The sequence below is a fragment of the Ornithorhynchus anatinus genome, chromosome X1 (assembly GCF_004115215.2).
Source record: "Ornithorhynchus anatinus isolate Pmale09 chromosome X1, mOrnAna1.pri.v4, whole genome shotgun sequence".
Taxonomy (NCBI): domain Eukaryota; kingdom Metazoa; phylum Chordata; class Mammalia; order Monotremata; family Ornithorhynchidae; genus Ornithorhynchus; species Ornithorhynchus anatinus.
This window is the reverse complement of record NC_041749.1, coordinates 66201834-66219474: the sequence shown is the minus strand read 5'-3', so window position 1 is coordinate 66219474 and position 17641 is coordinate 66201834. Positions and strand designations below refer to the sequence as shown.

General features: G+C 38.8%; 1 protein-coding gene across 3 annotated transcripts; it reads left to right on the top strand.

Annotated features, from left to right (window-relative positions):
• The first annotated feature begins 208 nt into the window (after positions 1-208).
• CX1H3orf14 (chromosome X1 C3orf14 homolog) lies at positions 209-14671 on the top strand. Of its 3 annotated transcripts, none has more exons than XM_001520298.5 (5): positions 209-331; positions 1674-1756; positions 4747-4870; positions 11765-11839; positions 14368-14671. In XM_001520298.5, exons 2-5 carry the CDS (start codon positions 1704-1706, stop codon positions 14458-14460), a joined length of 345 nt encoding a protein of 114 aa, XP_001520348.2. In that variant the 5' UTR covers positions 209-331; positions 1674-1703; the 3' UTR covers positions 14461-14671. The 3 variants fall into 3 exon arrangements, with proteins under 3 accessions (XP_001520348.2, XP_007661811.1, XP_028907276.1); XM_007663621.3 differs by having other exon boundaries at positions 209-341; XM_029051443.2 differs by lacking the exon at positions 209-331 and adding an exon at positions 393-414.
• Positions 14672-17641: the final 2970 nt, after the last annotated feature.

Here is a 17641-nt window from a genome sequence, read left to right as displayed (position 1 = left end):
GACTCCAAAGCCCGTGCTCTTTCCACTGAGCCACGCTGCAGATCACTTCAAACTTCGAACTGCTGGAGAAATCCACGGCTGACCACCACAAACTACCGCCCCCATTACTCTTCCCCTCCCATCGAAGCCCGTTTCCTCCTCTCCACTTCCAGCCAATTACGCCGGCTCCGACGGTTAGCGGAAGGAGCGAAGCGGAGGAGGGAAGTGGCTTGCTCGTTGCCATGGCAACCCTCCAGCCGGTTGGGAAGATGGGGGAATCGGAGAACGGGGCGGGATAGGCCAGGCTGGTGGGTTGGTTGGAGAATACGACGGAGCAGTGAGCGGAGTTCGCGTACGTCCAGGTGATGGAGAGAGCAGTCTAGGTTTTTCTGCTCGAACGGAGGGGTGGCTCGTTTCCCATAGCCCCGCGCCAAGGTTGGCTTCGGTAGCAGCTTCGGTAGGGCCCCGGAGTAATGGCCGGATTCCTTTACCACCCGCCTCCCTCCCGCTCCCCAAGGAGATCCATCGGGTGGGCAGATATGGCGTGACAGCTTCGATCGTTGCCAGGGCTGCGGCCGATCTATCTTGCTTTAAAACCATTTGCTGAAAAACCCAGATTATAGTTCGCCTGTGTATCCAAACACCTGAAACATTAGCGTGAGCGAACGAGTTGGCAAGTAAACTTGCCAGTGAAACGGTTGTTTTAGATATCCTTATTTTTTTTCTTCCTGAATTAGCTACCATGGAAACTCGACCTCTATCCCAAATCAGATTTTAGCTGCCAGCTTCTTATGCCGTGCCTGTCAGTGTTTTCAAGTTAACTCAATTTATAGTTTAATGTAGTCAAGACTGAACGGTATTGTCTCGGTGGCGAGGATACTGTTTGGCCGGATACAATAATATTGGTTAGTGGGGCTATTATCTCTTAAACACAGTAAGTAGATGTGGGAGAAAAAGATGTCCAGATTTCATTTAAAAATATTTTAATAATAATACTAATGTCGGTATTTTTGTCAAGCGCCTACTATATGCAGAGCACTGTTCTAAGTGCTGGTGTAGATACAGGGTAATCAGATTGTCCCCCGTGAGGCTCACAGTCGTAATCCCCATTTTACAGATGAGGTAACTGAGGCACCGAGAAGTGAAGTGACTTGCCCACAGTCACACAGCTGACAAGTGGCAGACCCGGGATTCAAACCCATGACCTCTGACTCCCAAGCCCGTGCTCTTTCCACTGAGCCACGTTAATATTGTTACTCATAAAATAATCGGCCTATTTTATCGAACCGGCTCAGTAAAGCATTTCGTTATTATATTCATGGTCGGTATAGTTGTGGACATGATAGAGTACTTTTTCATTATCCACTTGTCTGCTGTGTGACCTTATGCAAGTCACTTCACTTCTCTGGAACTGTTAGTTACCTCATCTGTAAAATGGGGATTGAGACTCTGAACCTCACGTGGAACAGGGTCTGTGTGTAACCCGATTTGCTGCTATCCACCCCAATGCTTAGTATAGTGTCTGGCAGATAGCAAGTGCTAAACAAATACCATTATTATTATTATTATTATTATTATTAAGTGCTTCTTTCGGGAGGCACGGAATTGGAACAACTACACTTGTTGAAAACAGTTTTAAACTCAGTAGCAGTAGAAAAGTAAATTTTAGTATATGTATTTTTTAACTCTTGCAGAATATGTGGAAGTTGGTGTAATGATCCAAGATGACTTCCTACTTTACTGAAGAAGTTCAACTTAGTAGAAGATATGAAGAAATGTAAGAATTGTTTTTCAGGATCATTTTTAAACTATAGTTTCAGTTTGAGCAATTAAAACAAAAACTGAGTAGACAGGACCCAGGAAGAATCCTTGATATAGCTGATGTTATTTGTATTTCAATCAGTGGTATTTTTATTGAGTGCTTACTGTGTGCAGAACACTGTACTAAGCTCTTAGGAGAATACAACACAACAATATAAGAGACACATTCCCTGCCCACAATGACTTTACAATCTAGTTGTGCTTTTTCCAACACTAATAGAATGGGACATGAAGATATCTGTATTATTTACTTTTAGATCACTGACCTATAGCTTTTTCCCTAAACATTAAACTGAACTTTTCAAGGGGCTTTTCAAAAACAATAATAAATTATGGTATTTGTTAAATGCTTATTATGTGCCAAGCACCAAAGTGCTGGAGTAGACACAAGATAATCAGATCCAGCCTAGTCCTTGTCCCATGTGGGGCTCACGTTTTAAACTGAGGAAGCTGAGGTATGGAGAAGTTGTGACTTGCCCAAGGTCATGCAGCAGGCAAGTAGGGGAGCAGGGATTAGAATCCAGGCCCTCTAACTTCAGGCTCTTGCTTTTTCCAATACTTTTGTGTCCGACTTTCATAGTAACTCAAGATTTTCATGCTTTCCATTTTTATCATAATTAACTTGAAGGCCGTTTTTCTTTTGCAGTCAGGATATCCCTTTCAGTATCTAGTGCTTTCTGACTCTAAAGACCTCACACAGATAACACTTATGGATTTCCACACCCTCTTATATTCTATTTTGTACAACATATATACATTTTTTTGTAAATATATTGTTAAATGGGATCAAAGAAGAATGAACTTGGCCCTTATCTAGCAGGCGAGCACTACAAACATAAGACAGTGTTTATCAAAAACCAGTTTTACTAAACTGGAAATGTGATCAAAATGCCTTATTCTAAATGTCCAGAGCAAATGCTGAACACCCAGTTAAGCCACAGATAGCTTAAAGGAAGGTAGAGAAATTGTTTTTAACAATGCTCTCAAGTACAGACTAAATTATAAATTAAATACAGCATCTGGAGGATTTTGAAGGAGTAATGTGACAAAAAAGGGTTCTACTTTTTGAAGCATCACACTGTCTGAGGAAGACACATAGAGAAGCAGTGTGGCCTTATGGAAAGAACATGGGAGTGGGAGTCAAAGGACCTGGTTTCTAATCCCGGCTCCACCACTTGTGTGCTGTGTGACCTTGGGCAAGTCACTTAACTTCTATGTGCCCTCATCAGCAAAATGTAGATTCAATACCTGTTCTCCCTCCTACTTGGCCTGAAAGCCCCATGCAGGACTTGATTATCTTGTGTTTACTCCAGTGCTTAGTGCAGTACTTGACACATAGTAAACGCTAAACACATACTATTATTGTTATTGATATTATTATCATTATTACTTAGAAGAGAGCAGTTGGGTGGAAAGAGATGTGTTTGTGGATTGATAGGTAGATGAATAAATATGTAGGCAGATCAGAGAGTGCCAAAATTTACAAGTTGGGCAAACATATATATACACCCAGTTCTCCTATAATGTGGTGGTTGCATTCTTGCAAAAGCCCACGTAAAGGAAAATTTGTATTGTAGTACTAACCAAATCTGGTTTTGCAACATACATACAAACCATTTTTTACAACATTACATTGTTGTGGATCCAAACAGACTTGCACTGTTGGAAAGAATGTTCCCTAATTCCCTTAAGAGAATTCTAGCCAAATGCTCCATGAAAACATGGGTTGTAACAGAACTGATTTTAAATAATGTTGTCCTTAGTGTTCAAAGATGATGTTGCTGATTAGGAGAGTGCATCTGTATGTGTAATTGAAAAATAATCTCTTTAACACTGTGTCCATGAAAAATTTAATAGGGCATCATTTCTGGCCTCTTGCTTTTGGGGGTGAACATTGCATCAGTCAGTGAATCAATGGTATTTATTGAGTTCTTACTTTTTTTTCCCAATGGTATGTGTTAAGTGTTTACCATGTGCCAAACACTGTACTAAGTGCTGAGATAAAAGCTAATCAGGTTGGACACAGTCCATGTACCATATGGAGTTCACAGTTTTAATCCTCATTTTGTAGATGAAGTAACTGAGGCACAAAGAAGTTAAGTGACTTGCCCAAGGTCACACAGCAGATAAGTGGCAGAGCTGCGATTAGAACCCAGGTCCTCTGACTACCAGGCCTGTGCTCTTTCCACTAGGCCATGCTACTTCTCAGTGCTCCACTTTCTGTGTGCAGAGCACTGTACTAAGGACATGGGTGAATACAGTATAAAAGAGTTGGTAGACACCTTCCTGGCCCACAAAGAGCTCACAGTCTACCCTTAAATAGGCTTGTTCAGACACCAAAGGTGCTAGCAAATGGAAGGTTTCCCTAACAAGTATCTACAATAGGGTTGCTTATATACATAGGACTTTGGAGCTGGAAGGACTATCAAGAAGACATGCACTTGATTTATTTTTGTAGTAGTGATGATGGATTGTACTGAATTATCCACATTCTCTTGTCTGTGACCAGCGACATAAACTGAGATCATGGACAGAATGTTTTTCTAAGACCTTTGTAGAAGAAGACACTGCTGTACTCACCCATTTCACATGATATTGTTAAGCATATGTGTCAGGTTGACTTTTATAAGGGCTGAGAGGGTAGACGTTTTTGTGGATATGCACACACAAAATTAAAATTTATCCATAAAAATAAATAATTTAAACAAGGAATAATGAAAACATAATTTTAGACATAGAAATAATGTGGTAATAAAATAATCTGAGCTGTGCAACCCCCCAAAAGTTCAAAATCATATTTATTCTCCTGCTAACATTTTTGTCCACATAGCAATTGTCCTGCAATGGAAAAAGAATAGTTTAGTGACAGTTGGAGAGACAGATAAGTCAAAAGCTGAAATGTATTCACTATGAATATTGTTTCATAAAAATATATTCTGTTTATAGACTATCCCAAAGATTAATGTTACTTCAGCAAAGGCAGTGTGAGTTTGGGGAAGAGAAGACTGAAAAAGCATGTCAAATTCAAGCATCTGAGGTAGCTCATAGAAGAAATTTCACTCTTTTAAATGTAAGTTTTTGTGTAATACATAATTCTACTATGTGTAAAATTTGTAACACTTGTATATTAGGGTAAATTTCTAAATTGAATTCTTTGATATGACTAGTAATTTGAATTTTATTTAATTCCTTCTGAAAGCTTGGTAGATTTTTACAAACATGTCTCATTAATTCAACCTGCTTATCAGGTAAGAAGTATATATTTTGTTCCCCAAAATTTAATGGGAAAGCTGAAATATGCTTGAGTAATAATGCTAAAAATTATACAACAAATTATCGACTGAGCTAGGAACAGAAATAATTTTGGTGCTGAGTTATTGAATATTACCTAAAGCTATATGAGTTCCATTTTTGTTTTTCTAAAGGACCTCAAGAGTAGCTATGCTCAGTATAGATAAAATAATCTATATGAATTATCTATGTGGCTTTAGAAATAAATATCATTTTGTATGCTCTAATTGGGGAAAATAATATATTATTAGCATTTTAGAAGCTTTAACTCAAAGTCGTTATGTTAATAATAATGACTTAAAGTTAAGGCAAATTGGCCAGTTATTCAAGGGCCATTAACTTAGGGTAGTATACTCAATTGAAGCAAAGTCGCTATGAGCAGGGAACGTGTCTGCTAATATCTCTTGTATTATACTCTCCCAAGTGCATAGAACAGTGCTCTGCACATGGTAAGTGCTCAATAAGTACCACTGATTGATGTTTTCATTTGATTTCACTCTGGGTAGGGCCCTTTCTGGCGTCTTCACTTTCTCAAATAGACTTTTTGGGAGATCTAACTAGCATAATATGTATTAAGTTATCAAATTGTATATTAGCAGTTTTTTTCCCTTTTCAGTATCTCCAATGATACTCTGTCAACAGTGGGGAATTTTGTCTAGCCATCATCTGCCTGAAAAACTGCTACTTACTACTCACAGTAAGTGGTCAATAAATGCCACTGATTGATTGATTCTGAGTCCTGTAAGTCATGAAGTAGTCACGTTCCAGAAAACACTCCCTGTGTAGTCTCTCATTAAATCCATATTCATAGTACAATGCATTCAAACTGGAACGGAGCAACAAATAAATGATCTCCTACTTAGGTCATGCTAAGGACCCTCATTGGGTAGTTAATATGAACAAGATGGGGCTCTCCCTTATCCATGTATTCATCTAGTTTATTGGGCTGGGTTTTTTAAATTTCATACTCAGAAACGTTCCCAAGTCATCACAGAGATAATGATCTCCTAGTTTTTAACCAGTAAGGCACAGATGTGGTGTAATAAACAAAGCTCTTGTTGCCAAAACTTAATTTTTTTCAGTTAGTTATTAAAGAGCAAAAAGACCATGGCAGCAAAATACCTTCTGGGAAAAGAGTTTGTTTGCAGCAGCACCAGCAAGCACATATAAAATCATACAGTTAGGCAAGGATATTTATTGACTGAGATTTCAATCCGTTTTAGGGCATGGTATCTAACCTAATTTTTTCTTGTCTTTGTGCTATTCCATAAATTTCTCACCAGTTTTAGAAATCCGTGGAGGTGGATACTTTGTCTTTCTTTGTTTCTCTGTTGCTTTTTGTTATTACTGTTTAAGCCAAAAGGACGACTGTGGAAAAAGCAAACTACCGTGAATTCCATACTTAAGAGTTCGTTCTAACATTCTTTGACTTAGGTCTCTATTTTTTTCTTGCCAATAAATTGGGTCTCCAGAAACCCCAGTTAAGTCAAACATCATAGTTATTTTAACAAACAAGTCAGAGATTCCTTCATTTTTCTAGAACCCTGTGCATTAACATCTGTCCTCGTATCCACCTTTTATAAACCAGAAAGCAGTCGCTAGAATCTGCTTGTAAATCATCCATAACCCTATGTCCCTGTGTCTTCTCAATTCTAGTTCAGATTTATAAATAAATACAAAAATGTTTTGGCTCATACCAGTCAGTGTTTGACCAGCCTTCTCTGGTGTTAAAATAAATTGAATGAAAAAAGTTACTTATTTCCCATATAGGCTACTCAAGTACTTGTTTGCTAAAATGCTATAATCTACAGATGCTATAATCTATATAATTGTTTATATGGCTACTTCATGATTTGTCATGGAAAAGATTAATCGAGGACTGCATTTATTGCTACAACTCCAGATCTGCAAGTTTAATGATCCTAGATGAATATATAACTTCATCCAGATACTTATTGAATAAATACAGTGCGATCAGCTTCTAATTGCTAACATACATTTTAATTGCTGGTAATTTAAATGGCAACATATTTTTCTTTATATATAATGAGGAAAACTTCATTTTATGTTAGGATCATGTTAGTCATCAAGTTTTCATGCCGGTGTTCATTTCTTAAAAACTGTGCTTGTTGAGCAGTAGTTCGTAAAACGTAGAACAAGCTAAGAAGCATATGTAGTGAAATACCAAGATTGAAGAAAAATAAGGCCATGCAGACTAAAATCAAACTCAGTACTTCTCCACAGCCCTAAAAAATAAATGTGGTTACACTACCATAGCACAATTGAAGAAGAGAGATTGTTCCACCTTCATCACAAAGAAGGGATTTTAGAGATGCCAACAAATCTTCAGTGAGTTCTGTAACACTAGGAAGAATAGTTTGCCACCAACAAGTGAAGACATGGCTTTCAGTCAAATTTAATGAAATCAGAGTTACCACTAAACCCATGAAGAATGGCAAAGTTTCTGGATCTGATGGTATACCAACTGAGTTCTATAATCAGTGAGGGAATGTTCTGGTGTGGTTGCCTTCACAAGCTCTTTGGCAATATATGAACACTGAGGAAATGTCAAAGAATTTCAGAGATGCCACTATTAAGATTATCCTAAGGAAGAAAGGGGAGAAAGCTGACTGGAAACTCTGTTGCGGGCAAGATTCTAGCCAGGATCCTCCCAGACCAGCTAGTGAAAAACATAGTTCAACATGTGTTTTCAAAATCTCAATGTGACTTCAGACCACTGAATGCCACAGAAGACATGATCTTTGCTGCATGTCAGACGTAGAAGCAATATTGGGAATAATATCAAAACTTTTACATAGTGTTTGTAGGGCACACAGGAATGAATACTTGACATCACAAGACCTGGGTTTTAAGCACTACTAAAAATTGTTTGGCTTCAGTAGGAAATCTGTCAAGATCCTAAAATTAGTCCCGAATGGATGTGGTAGACTGTCTTAAAATTAAAGGGGTATTGTCTTTTCCCCCCTCACCAACAGAGTAAAGAAGGGCTACGTACTTGGTACATTCTTGTCCAACGTATTCTATGCAGCCACGTTTGAGGGGGCAATAGACATCCAGAAGCTATCGACAGAACATGACTCTGATTCTCTGTGGAATTCTTTCAACTGACTGAGAGTATCATCAAAACTCTTAGGAGCTCCTATATGCAGATTACTGTACTTTGAAAACCCAGTAGTACTTTGTACTTTGAGAAACAGAGTGGCTTAGTGGATAGAGCATGGGCCTGGGAGTAAAAAAGATCTGGGTTCTAATCATGGATTTGCCACTTGTCTGCTGTGTGACTTTGGTCAAGTCATTTAACTTCTCTGTGAAACCCACGTGGAACATGGACTATATCCAACCTGATTAGGTTGTATCTACCCCAAAGCTTAGTACAGTGCCTGGCATATAAAGAGTGCATAACAAATACATTTGGGGAAAAAAACACAAGGCAGACAGATAATTATTAATCCCTTCTCAACATCATCAAAGTCCTATGGACAGCCTGAAAAAGACAACAGTCATGTTCCCACAAACCCTTCACACAACCAAAGATCTCCTCAGCAACACAATGATGTACTGTCACTGAATTTTGTTACTGGAGGCAGGACATTGTCCAATGATGCGAGGATAGATGAGGTAGAAAACTGAATCAAGAAAGCTTCTCTTTCAAAAGAAACTTAAAGACAGACTGTGGGACCAACACATTACTGCTAGTGAGAGCAAACTGATGGTTTATAGGGCAATTTTGGTGTTCAGCCTTGCATGGTGTAGTGGATAGAGCACAGGCCTGGGAGTCAGAAGGTCATACGTTCTAATCCTGGTGCTGCCGCTTGTCTGCTGTGTGACCTTGGGCAAGTCATGTCATTCCTCGGTGCCTCAGTTACCTCATCTGTAAAATAGGGATTAAGGCTGTGAGCCCCACGTGTCCAGGGTCTGTGTCCAACCCAGTTTGCTTGTATCTACCACGGGGCTTAATACAGGGCCTGGCAATAGTAAGTGCTTAACAACTATCATAATTATTAATTATTATTCTGACTGTAGAACCTGGACCTACCACAGATAACACATTAGACTTTTAGAGAAGTTCCACTAATGCCCCCTACATGCAATGCTTAACATCAAGAAGCAAGATGGGCTCATGAACAATGAAGTCCTGGAATGCAGTCAGACCAACAGCATCAGACTATGCTCATCACATCATACATTCATCAGAGGGAGACATAGAAGGAGACTGAATAACAGCAGTAGGGTGCCAGAATAGCTGCTCTATTTTAAACTTCAAAAAACTGAACAAGGTGGACAAATAAAACTCTTTAAAGACAAAATGAAGCAAAGAAACTATGTGGCATAGATTTGGGATGTTGGGAGACAACAGCACATTCCCCTCTTCAAAGCCCTACTGAGAGCTCACCTCCTCCAGGAAGCCTTCCCAGACTGAGCCCTCCCTTTCCCTCTGCCTCTCCTCCCCTACCAATTGTCTCTACTCCCTCCCTCTGCTCTACCCCCTTCCCCTCCCCAGAGCACTTGTGTATATTTGTATATATTATTTATTACTCTATTTTATTAATGATATGTATATATCTATAATTCTATTTATCTATTTTGACAGTATTGATGCCTGACTACTTGTTTTGTTTTGCTGTCTGTTTCCCCCTTTTAGACTGTGAGTCTGTTGTTGGGCAGGGATTGTCTCTATCTGTTGCTGAATTGTACATGCCAAGTGCTTAGTACAGTGCTCTGCACACAGTAGTGCTCAATAAATACGATTGAATGAATGAATGAATGAATGAACAGCAGATGACATGTAAGCCTGGAATGCAACAATCAGAAATGGAGTAACTGTCTTGGAACAGAGGCATCAAGAAGTTCTTGATACCAAGAAGGAGAAACATAAACAGCTTCAGGCACTGTGGGTAACAAATACAACAGTGCAGAAAGGAACATACTTTATATGTGTATGATACAGAAGAAATTGTCAATCACATTGTTGTTTTTAGCATACCTGCACCAGCTTAAAAAAAAATCTCGCTTTCAGTATTATTTTCCAAGCTGAAGTACACACACACACACACTTTTTCTTTCCTCCTTCTTTTCCTCTCTCTCTCTTCCTTTCCATACATCTATATATGTGTGTATGCATATCATATATATATGTATATAATTATATCTTTCTATAGTTTTTTTTGTCAGCATTAAACTTGTGATACTGGACAGGCAAGCTGTTCTTTGGGCTTTATATCCCTGAAATGACTTTCTGTGAAACTCGTCTTTCCCTAGACAGCAGGTGCAGTAGAGGTTGTGCAACTTTGGGAAGTCCCTTTAGGGAATTTCCTGTTTTTCCCTTTTACTCTTCACACCCGTTCCCTGCTCCCGCCGCTGCCATCTGCTATCTTTTTTCCTCTGCTCAGCATTGGCTTCTTCACACCCCACTCCCACGCCCTTTTCCATCTCTCTCCGTCTGTCCAACAGCCCTGCACTCAAATCGCTCCAATGTTTGTGCATGGATCAGAGAACTTTCCCTTTTCTATTAACCATTGAGCTCATAAGAAAGAGCCACAATTTACTTGGGTTTTTTTTTCTTTTAATTTCAACCAAGGCTTACTTGAACTTGACACATTCTAAATGGATGCCTCTGTGCTGATTTTTAAATCACCATGGGGTTTGCTCATTAGAGTTCAAATGTCTGCTAGACTGCCTCATTCTATTTCACATTTTGGTCCATTTTTGTTCTGCAAACTATAAAAGATATAATCTTTATCAGGTGATAATGGATTTAAATTAGTCTATCTCTTGTATAGTAATTATAATGGTAAAAAGTACAAACTATTTTAACAACAGTATCAATAGTGTATGTGCAGCTGGAGACGTGTTAAAATTAACTGAAAAACTTGTTACTTAGATGAATTGTACTAAGGGGAAGAAGATGGGCTCTGGTTCTTTTCCCATCTATTTTAAGAATATGGGAACCAAATCCAAAAACAACTGATCTTTTATTCTAGGTAATGCAATAGGCTATATTTATAAAAGGCAGCCAAATTTTATTTTTGCAGGTATAATTTTGTAGGCAAAATTGATCTACAAATTTCATATTCAAAAGGTTTATGGTGCTTTAAGTATGCATTTATAAGTGTAATTACTTCACAGAAAATTAAGAAGAAACCAATTACGATTGCAAACGTGGATGTGTGTATTTTACCTGTGATGTCCAAGTCATTAAATGTTTTCTGTGTGATCTGCATAGACATAAAGCCATTCATCTTTAGGCCCCATTTTAAATCCTCTTAATACTGTGACCTAAGTTAGGTGGTTTATGAACTGACAGTTTAAATGCAACTTCTGATAAGCATCTTTACATCAAAAACCAATGTGCACTTCTTGGCCCAGAAGTGTAATGAGCATGAAGAATGGCCAAACTTAAAAATAGTAAGAAAGTTTACGCTGTTGTGGCTTGCAATTGTATTCAATTTGCAAATAGTTGGCTAATAATCAAAAATTAATTATTCTCATGCTGTGGGCCTCCCCAACACAAAACTATCTAAACTTTGGAAAAAATATGATTCTCAGGGAAAATTTGGATAATTGAAATTACATAAAACTGTACAGATAGATATATAGATATGTAGATATTTATAAACATTTTCCTCTTTAAAAAATGTCATTTCTCCTTCAGGCCACAGAAGAAGCAAAAAAAGCACTGAGAACAAGACTACATTTGCTTCCACATCCTGAGATACTTACTTTCGAGGTATGAACGTTTTCAAACAAAAAAAGGATTGTGTTTTTGTAATATATTAGTTACCTATGTCCTTTTTGTTATGTAACAATCTTTTAAATCTTGTTTGATATAGTGAATACTTATGCAACTCCTTTTTCCAGTCCAATGTGCTTTAATTGGGAAAAAAATTCTGCAAAATCATAATTATGCACCATAATTCTGATTAACTCTGGTAGCACATATTACTATATTATACATTTTCATTAAAATGGAATGTGTTCTCCTAATTTAAAAATAAAAAATTATTAATTGCATCTTAAAAACCAAATAGGTATATTTGTTACTGAGCTGTGTTTACACAATTCAGGAACGGATAGGGGGCAATGTGTAGCAAAAGTACATATTATTTGATATATAGAAATTTTCTAGACATTTAAAAAATCTCAGTGATTTTTATACATACATTTCTGCAATATGAAGAAACAGAGGCTGTAAGTGAATGGATTCTGTCCCTCACCACTTTCGACAATGAATCAATAGCATTTATTAAGCATCCTTTGCATACAAAGCAGTGTAGTAAGCACTTGGAATCAAAGGTAAAGAGGAAGTCTAGAAATTGGGAATGGAAAAAAGCTTATTGAGTAACTATCCAATTCCTTGGTTAAAATTATATTGATGTTCTTATGCCATGCCTGTCTTTGTGTTAACTCTCCGGTCCCTCACCCTTACTTGTGCAAGACCCTCACAATATGTATCGATCAAGCCACGAATAACTAAGAACTATCAGCCACATGCCTAGTTATTTTTTTTTCTTGGCTGGTCTTGCACAATGGCTTGACCTTATTTTGAACATGTCAAACTATTACACAGAGCACATGCATAGCTTCATGAGTTCAATCTATATATCTTTATAATGTTCTTGTTGTATAATTGTGTGCTCTTAATAAATGTGTGCTGTCTCTGCCTAGAAGTTAATTTCTCAGAACAATGAAGGCATTAATGAGGCAGATGAAAAGATGGTTTGACACAAAGAAATGTCTATAACATTTTGACACTCTTTAAGCTAGCTACATTACAACTGTATCCTGGGAACCCCAGCAAGGCTGGTAGGATCTATGAAAAATGTTTGAGCTGTTGAAGACTATAAACAGAAATTACTGGGCTGCTACCAATTAATCAATCATTGTGTGCAGGGTACTGTGCTACACGCTTGGGAGAATAGAACAGAAAAGTTTCTACAGAAATGCTCTGGGCATGTCACTCCCCTCCTTAAAAACCTCCAGTGGTTGCCTATCAACCTTCGCACGAAGCAAAAACTCCTCACTCTTGGCTTCAGAGCTCTCCATCACCTTGCCCCCTCCTACCTCACCTCCCTTCTCTCCTTCTACAGGCCACCCCATACACTCTGCTCTTCTGTCACTAGTCTCCTCTCGATGCTTAGTTCTCTCCTGTCCTGACATCGACCCCTGGCCTACCACTGACCTGGAATGCCCTCCCTCCTCACTTCTGTCAAACTAACTCTCTTCCCCTCTTCAAAGCCCTACTGAGAGCTCACCTCCTCCAGGAGGCCTTCCCAGACTGAGCCGTCCCTTTCCTTCTGCCCCTCCTCCCCTCCCCATTGCCTCTACTCCCTCCCTCTGTTCTACCCCCTTCCCCTCCCCACAACACTTGTGTATATTTGTATATATTATTTATTACTCTATTTTATTAATGATGTGTATATATCTATGATTCTATTTACTTGTTTTGTTTTGCTGTCTTTCTCCCCCTTTTAGACTGTGAGCCCGTTGTTGGGCCAGGGATTCCCTCTATGTGTTGCTGAATTGTACATTCCAAGTGCTTATTTCAGTGCTCTGCACACAGTAAGCGCTCAATAAATACAATTGAATGAATACAGCACAACAATATAACAGACACGTTCCCTACCCACAATGACCAATAAACGTGTTGGACCTATTACCTGTTAGTGCACAGAGATCTCGATTTACTAGCTGGTAGTATTGTTTATGTTGAAATTGTTTTTATGCCATTCAAAACAAAGAAAAAGAAAACTTTCTCAAATGGATACTTTTGTTTGAAAGACCTAAGTGCTGCAAATGCTATTTTATGTTAAATGATTCCAATTCAGTGGAACAGACCCTTTTTCCCTATCCTGGGTGTCATGCCAAGCCCCACATAATTAACAATACATATTGTTAAATTTTAACGTGACGCCCAGCCTGAAAAATTATTTTATACTTAATGTGGAAATAACTATAGTTCTAAAAATGGTAATATGATATTAGCCACAAGAGGGCGCATAAAATCACCATGAGGTTTACTATAAATTCTAAAATCCTGCCAACATCTCTGATGTGGTTGGTTGAGAAATTTAGAAATCAGGAGTAGCAAGTAGCCTGCTTTTTCTAAAGTTATATAATAAAATGTGATGTACCTAAATTGCATTATACATGTCATATATACTTGTATGAATTTTGTCTAATTGAATAAACACCCTAAACGTTTTGAGGAACCAAGATCAGTTGTTTATTATCATCTTTTTTTTTCTATTTTTACAGACTCTGTACTGGAAATCAGTAGAAGACTGTATCCCCAAGTGGAAGGAGTTTCTTTTAGGAAGAGTACAATATCCTGTTGAGAAACAAAACTGAAAGTAAAATTAAAGGAGATTCACCAGTGTAATAGGAGATAAATAACAATTTCTACTTGGAGCTGCTTTTCAAAACCTCTCTTCAGGAAAATAAAATATAACAAGTGAATTAAATAATACATAAATGTAAGCAAATGTAATGTATTGAACTTTACTCATATAAACATCTCAGAAATCAGTGGAAAATTAAGTGACTGAAAGTTGAGATGTTATACTGAGTATCTACCTCCATGTGCCCTTTTACAGTGAAAAATATGTGCTTACTCATAAACTTTTACTTTAAAAAAATTTATAAGGGTAAAGGACAATGAATTTGAAAGATAGTTTGTTGGCAGCGCAGTATACAGCAGAATTAATCTGGCATAAGGGTCAGCATGTTTTTAATTCAAAACTTCAGTACATCGAGCATGCAGTCTCTCCAGATCTGGCATGGGTGGTACTCCTATTCACACAGACAAAATAGTCAACTATTAATTTTCCAGAGTGCCATCAGATAGCATCTTCCTCCCATGCCACGCCTTTGGATACATTTTAGGGTTAGGGACCCCCACCCTAACCCCAAACCATTTCATCAGTAGGGGCCTTCAGGGATTTCTTTGCATGATTATCCTCTTGAGTTGTTTTTATGCCCTATCTTGCACTGATTATATAGCAATGAGTGATTCTGCCCCTGCCTTTCATTAGAGATCAGTTTACCTGGTCATAAATTACACATCCTGAACTAGCTAGTTACCTGAATGGCTTGCTGTTTGCAAAATTCTTACTTTCCTATTCCTTAGCATTTGGGGTGATCTATTTATATAACTTACTGCCACTTCACAACTCAGTTCTCGTATAACATTGGGAGGGGGCTACATTCCTAACAAGTCCCTTATTAAGAAAAGCCAGCGCTATAATAATATTTGTTAAGTGCTTACTATGTGCAGAGCACTGTTCTAAGCGCTGGGGGAGATACAGGGTGATCAGGTCATCCCACATGAGGCTCACAGTTAATCCCCATTTTACAGATGAGGTAACTGAGGCACAGAGAATTTAAGTGACTTGCCCACAGTCACCCAGCTGACAAATGGCAGAGCTGGGAGTCGAACCCATGACCTCTGACTCCAGAGCCCAGGCTCTTTCCACTGAGCCACGCTGTAGCGCTATAGTACATGGACCGCAACCAGGACCACACATAAGCAGCTAACTGTTTCTTCCAACATCTCACCACATTCCAACCAGGTACTTATTAGTTTACTAACAAAATTCTATCCAAAATGCATAGCAAAAATGTGCACTGTGGGAGAACTGACTGTATAGTAGAGTTGTTAGCATCACAGCTCTTGCAATTTAGTGACCTCTTTAAATTTCCATTATTCTGTAATCATACTCATTCACATCTTCATTCTTGCAGAACCCATACTGTGTAACAAATTATCTAATGCATTTTGTTAGTGATTTTTGTGTATAATTTACAGCTTTCATGAAAACAGTGAACTTTGCTTGTGGATTAAAATTCTGTAAAGTCCTTATTTCTTCTTTCACTTCAGGAAAGGAAGAGTAAAAAAGAACCAAAGCAGAATAATAAATAATGTTACATTACCTCACTCTCGATATTTATTAAGTTTCTGTTTCATCAATAAAGAGATAAAAAAATCAACCCTGACCGAAGACCTTAGAAGGTTGAATAAATCACTCAATTGATGGTATATGAGTGCTTACTGTGTGCAGAGCACTGTACTAGTACTTAGGAAAAAGCAATACAATAGAATTGGTAGGCACAATCCCTGCCCACAAGGAGCCTGTGGTCTAGAGTTTGAGGCATTAAGAGAAATTACAAATGGGGAAAATTAGAGGATAAGGATGTGTACATAAGTGCTGGGGGGTTGGGATATCAAAGTGCTTAGGGTACACAGCCAAGTGCATAATCGATGCAGAGGGAGGGTGAATAGTAGAAAGGAGGGTTTAGTCAGGGAAGGCCTGGATAAGATGTGATTTTAGGAGGACTTTGAAGGTGGGGAGAGTGGTGGTCTAGGCTATAAAAGGGAAGGAAGTTCCAGGTCCAAGTGAAGATGTGGGCAAGGGTCAGCAGCGGGACAGATGAGATCAAGGTACAGAGGCTAGGTTGGCATTAAAAGACTGAAGTGTGTGGGTTGGAATAAGGAGGGAGAGAGCTGATTGAGTGCCTTAATGGTGATGTTAAGGAGTTTCTGTTTGATGGAGAGGTGGATGAGCAACCATTGGATTTTTTGAGGAGTAGGGAGACATGGACTGACAGTTTTTCAGAAAAATGATCTGGGCCGCAGAGTAAAATATGGACTGGAGAGGGGAGAGAAAAGAGGCAGGGCGGTGAGTGAGGAGGCTGATGACATCCCTGCTATTGAGTTTCTGGGCTTTAAATGTTAAATCCAGTTCTCACAGGTCTTAAACTTACTCTCTGGAAGTTTAAGTTGATGGACAGTTCTGTCAGGAATGACAGATGAACCTCGGTCCTGAGAAATCAGAAATGAAAATATACACTGAGGAATTGATTATAGGGCTAATGGCTTCACCAGCACCACTCACACTGTCATCCCTGTCAGTCATGATCCTGCTGGGATACAGAGTGCAACCAGCAAGTAAGCTGGCAAGGGTGTAACGCATTGTGGAAAGCTCGCACCTTCAACCACAATAATCACCAAAGGCAGACCTGGAACTAGACTATAGGTCTCCTGATTTCCAGAGTTAAGCACTTTTCATATTGATGTCTATCTTCCCCTTTAGCATGTAAGCTCATTATGGGCAGGGAATGTGTCTACTAATTCTGCTGTACTCTCCCAAGTGCTCAGTACAGTGCCCTGCACAGAGTATGTGCTCAATAAATACGATTGATTTGGGAACTCAATCATATTTATTGAGCGATTACTGTGTGCAGAGCACTGTATTAAGCACTTGGGAGAGCACAACATTACATTCCCTGCCCACACACTAGTTATTTCAAACTAGACAGACTCTAGACTGTAAGCTCATTATGAGCAGGGAACATGCCCACTAATTCTGTTGTATTGTACTCTCCCGAGTGTTTAGTACAGAGAAGCAGCGTGGCTCAGTGTAAAGAGGCCGGCTTGGGAGTCAGAGGTCAAGAGTTCGAATCCCGGCTCTGCCACTTGTCAGCTATGTGACTTTAGGCAAGTCAATTTGCTTCTCTGTGCCTCAATTACCTC

Coding starts and splice junctions, on each gene's coding strand:
- CX1H3orf14 (XM_001520298.5), top strand. CDS start 1,704: ATGACTTCCTACTTTACTGAAGAAGTTCAACTTAGTAGAAGATATGAA. Junction 1,757..4,746: donor AGTAGAAGATATGAAGAAAT/GTAAGAATTGTT, acceptor TTCTGTTTATAG/ACTATCCCAAAGATTAATGT. Junction 11,840..14,367: donor CTGAGATACTTACTTTCGAG/GTATGAACGTTT, acceptor CTATTTTTACAG/ACTCTGTACTGGAAATCAGT.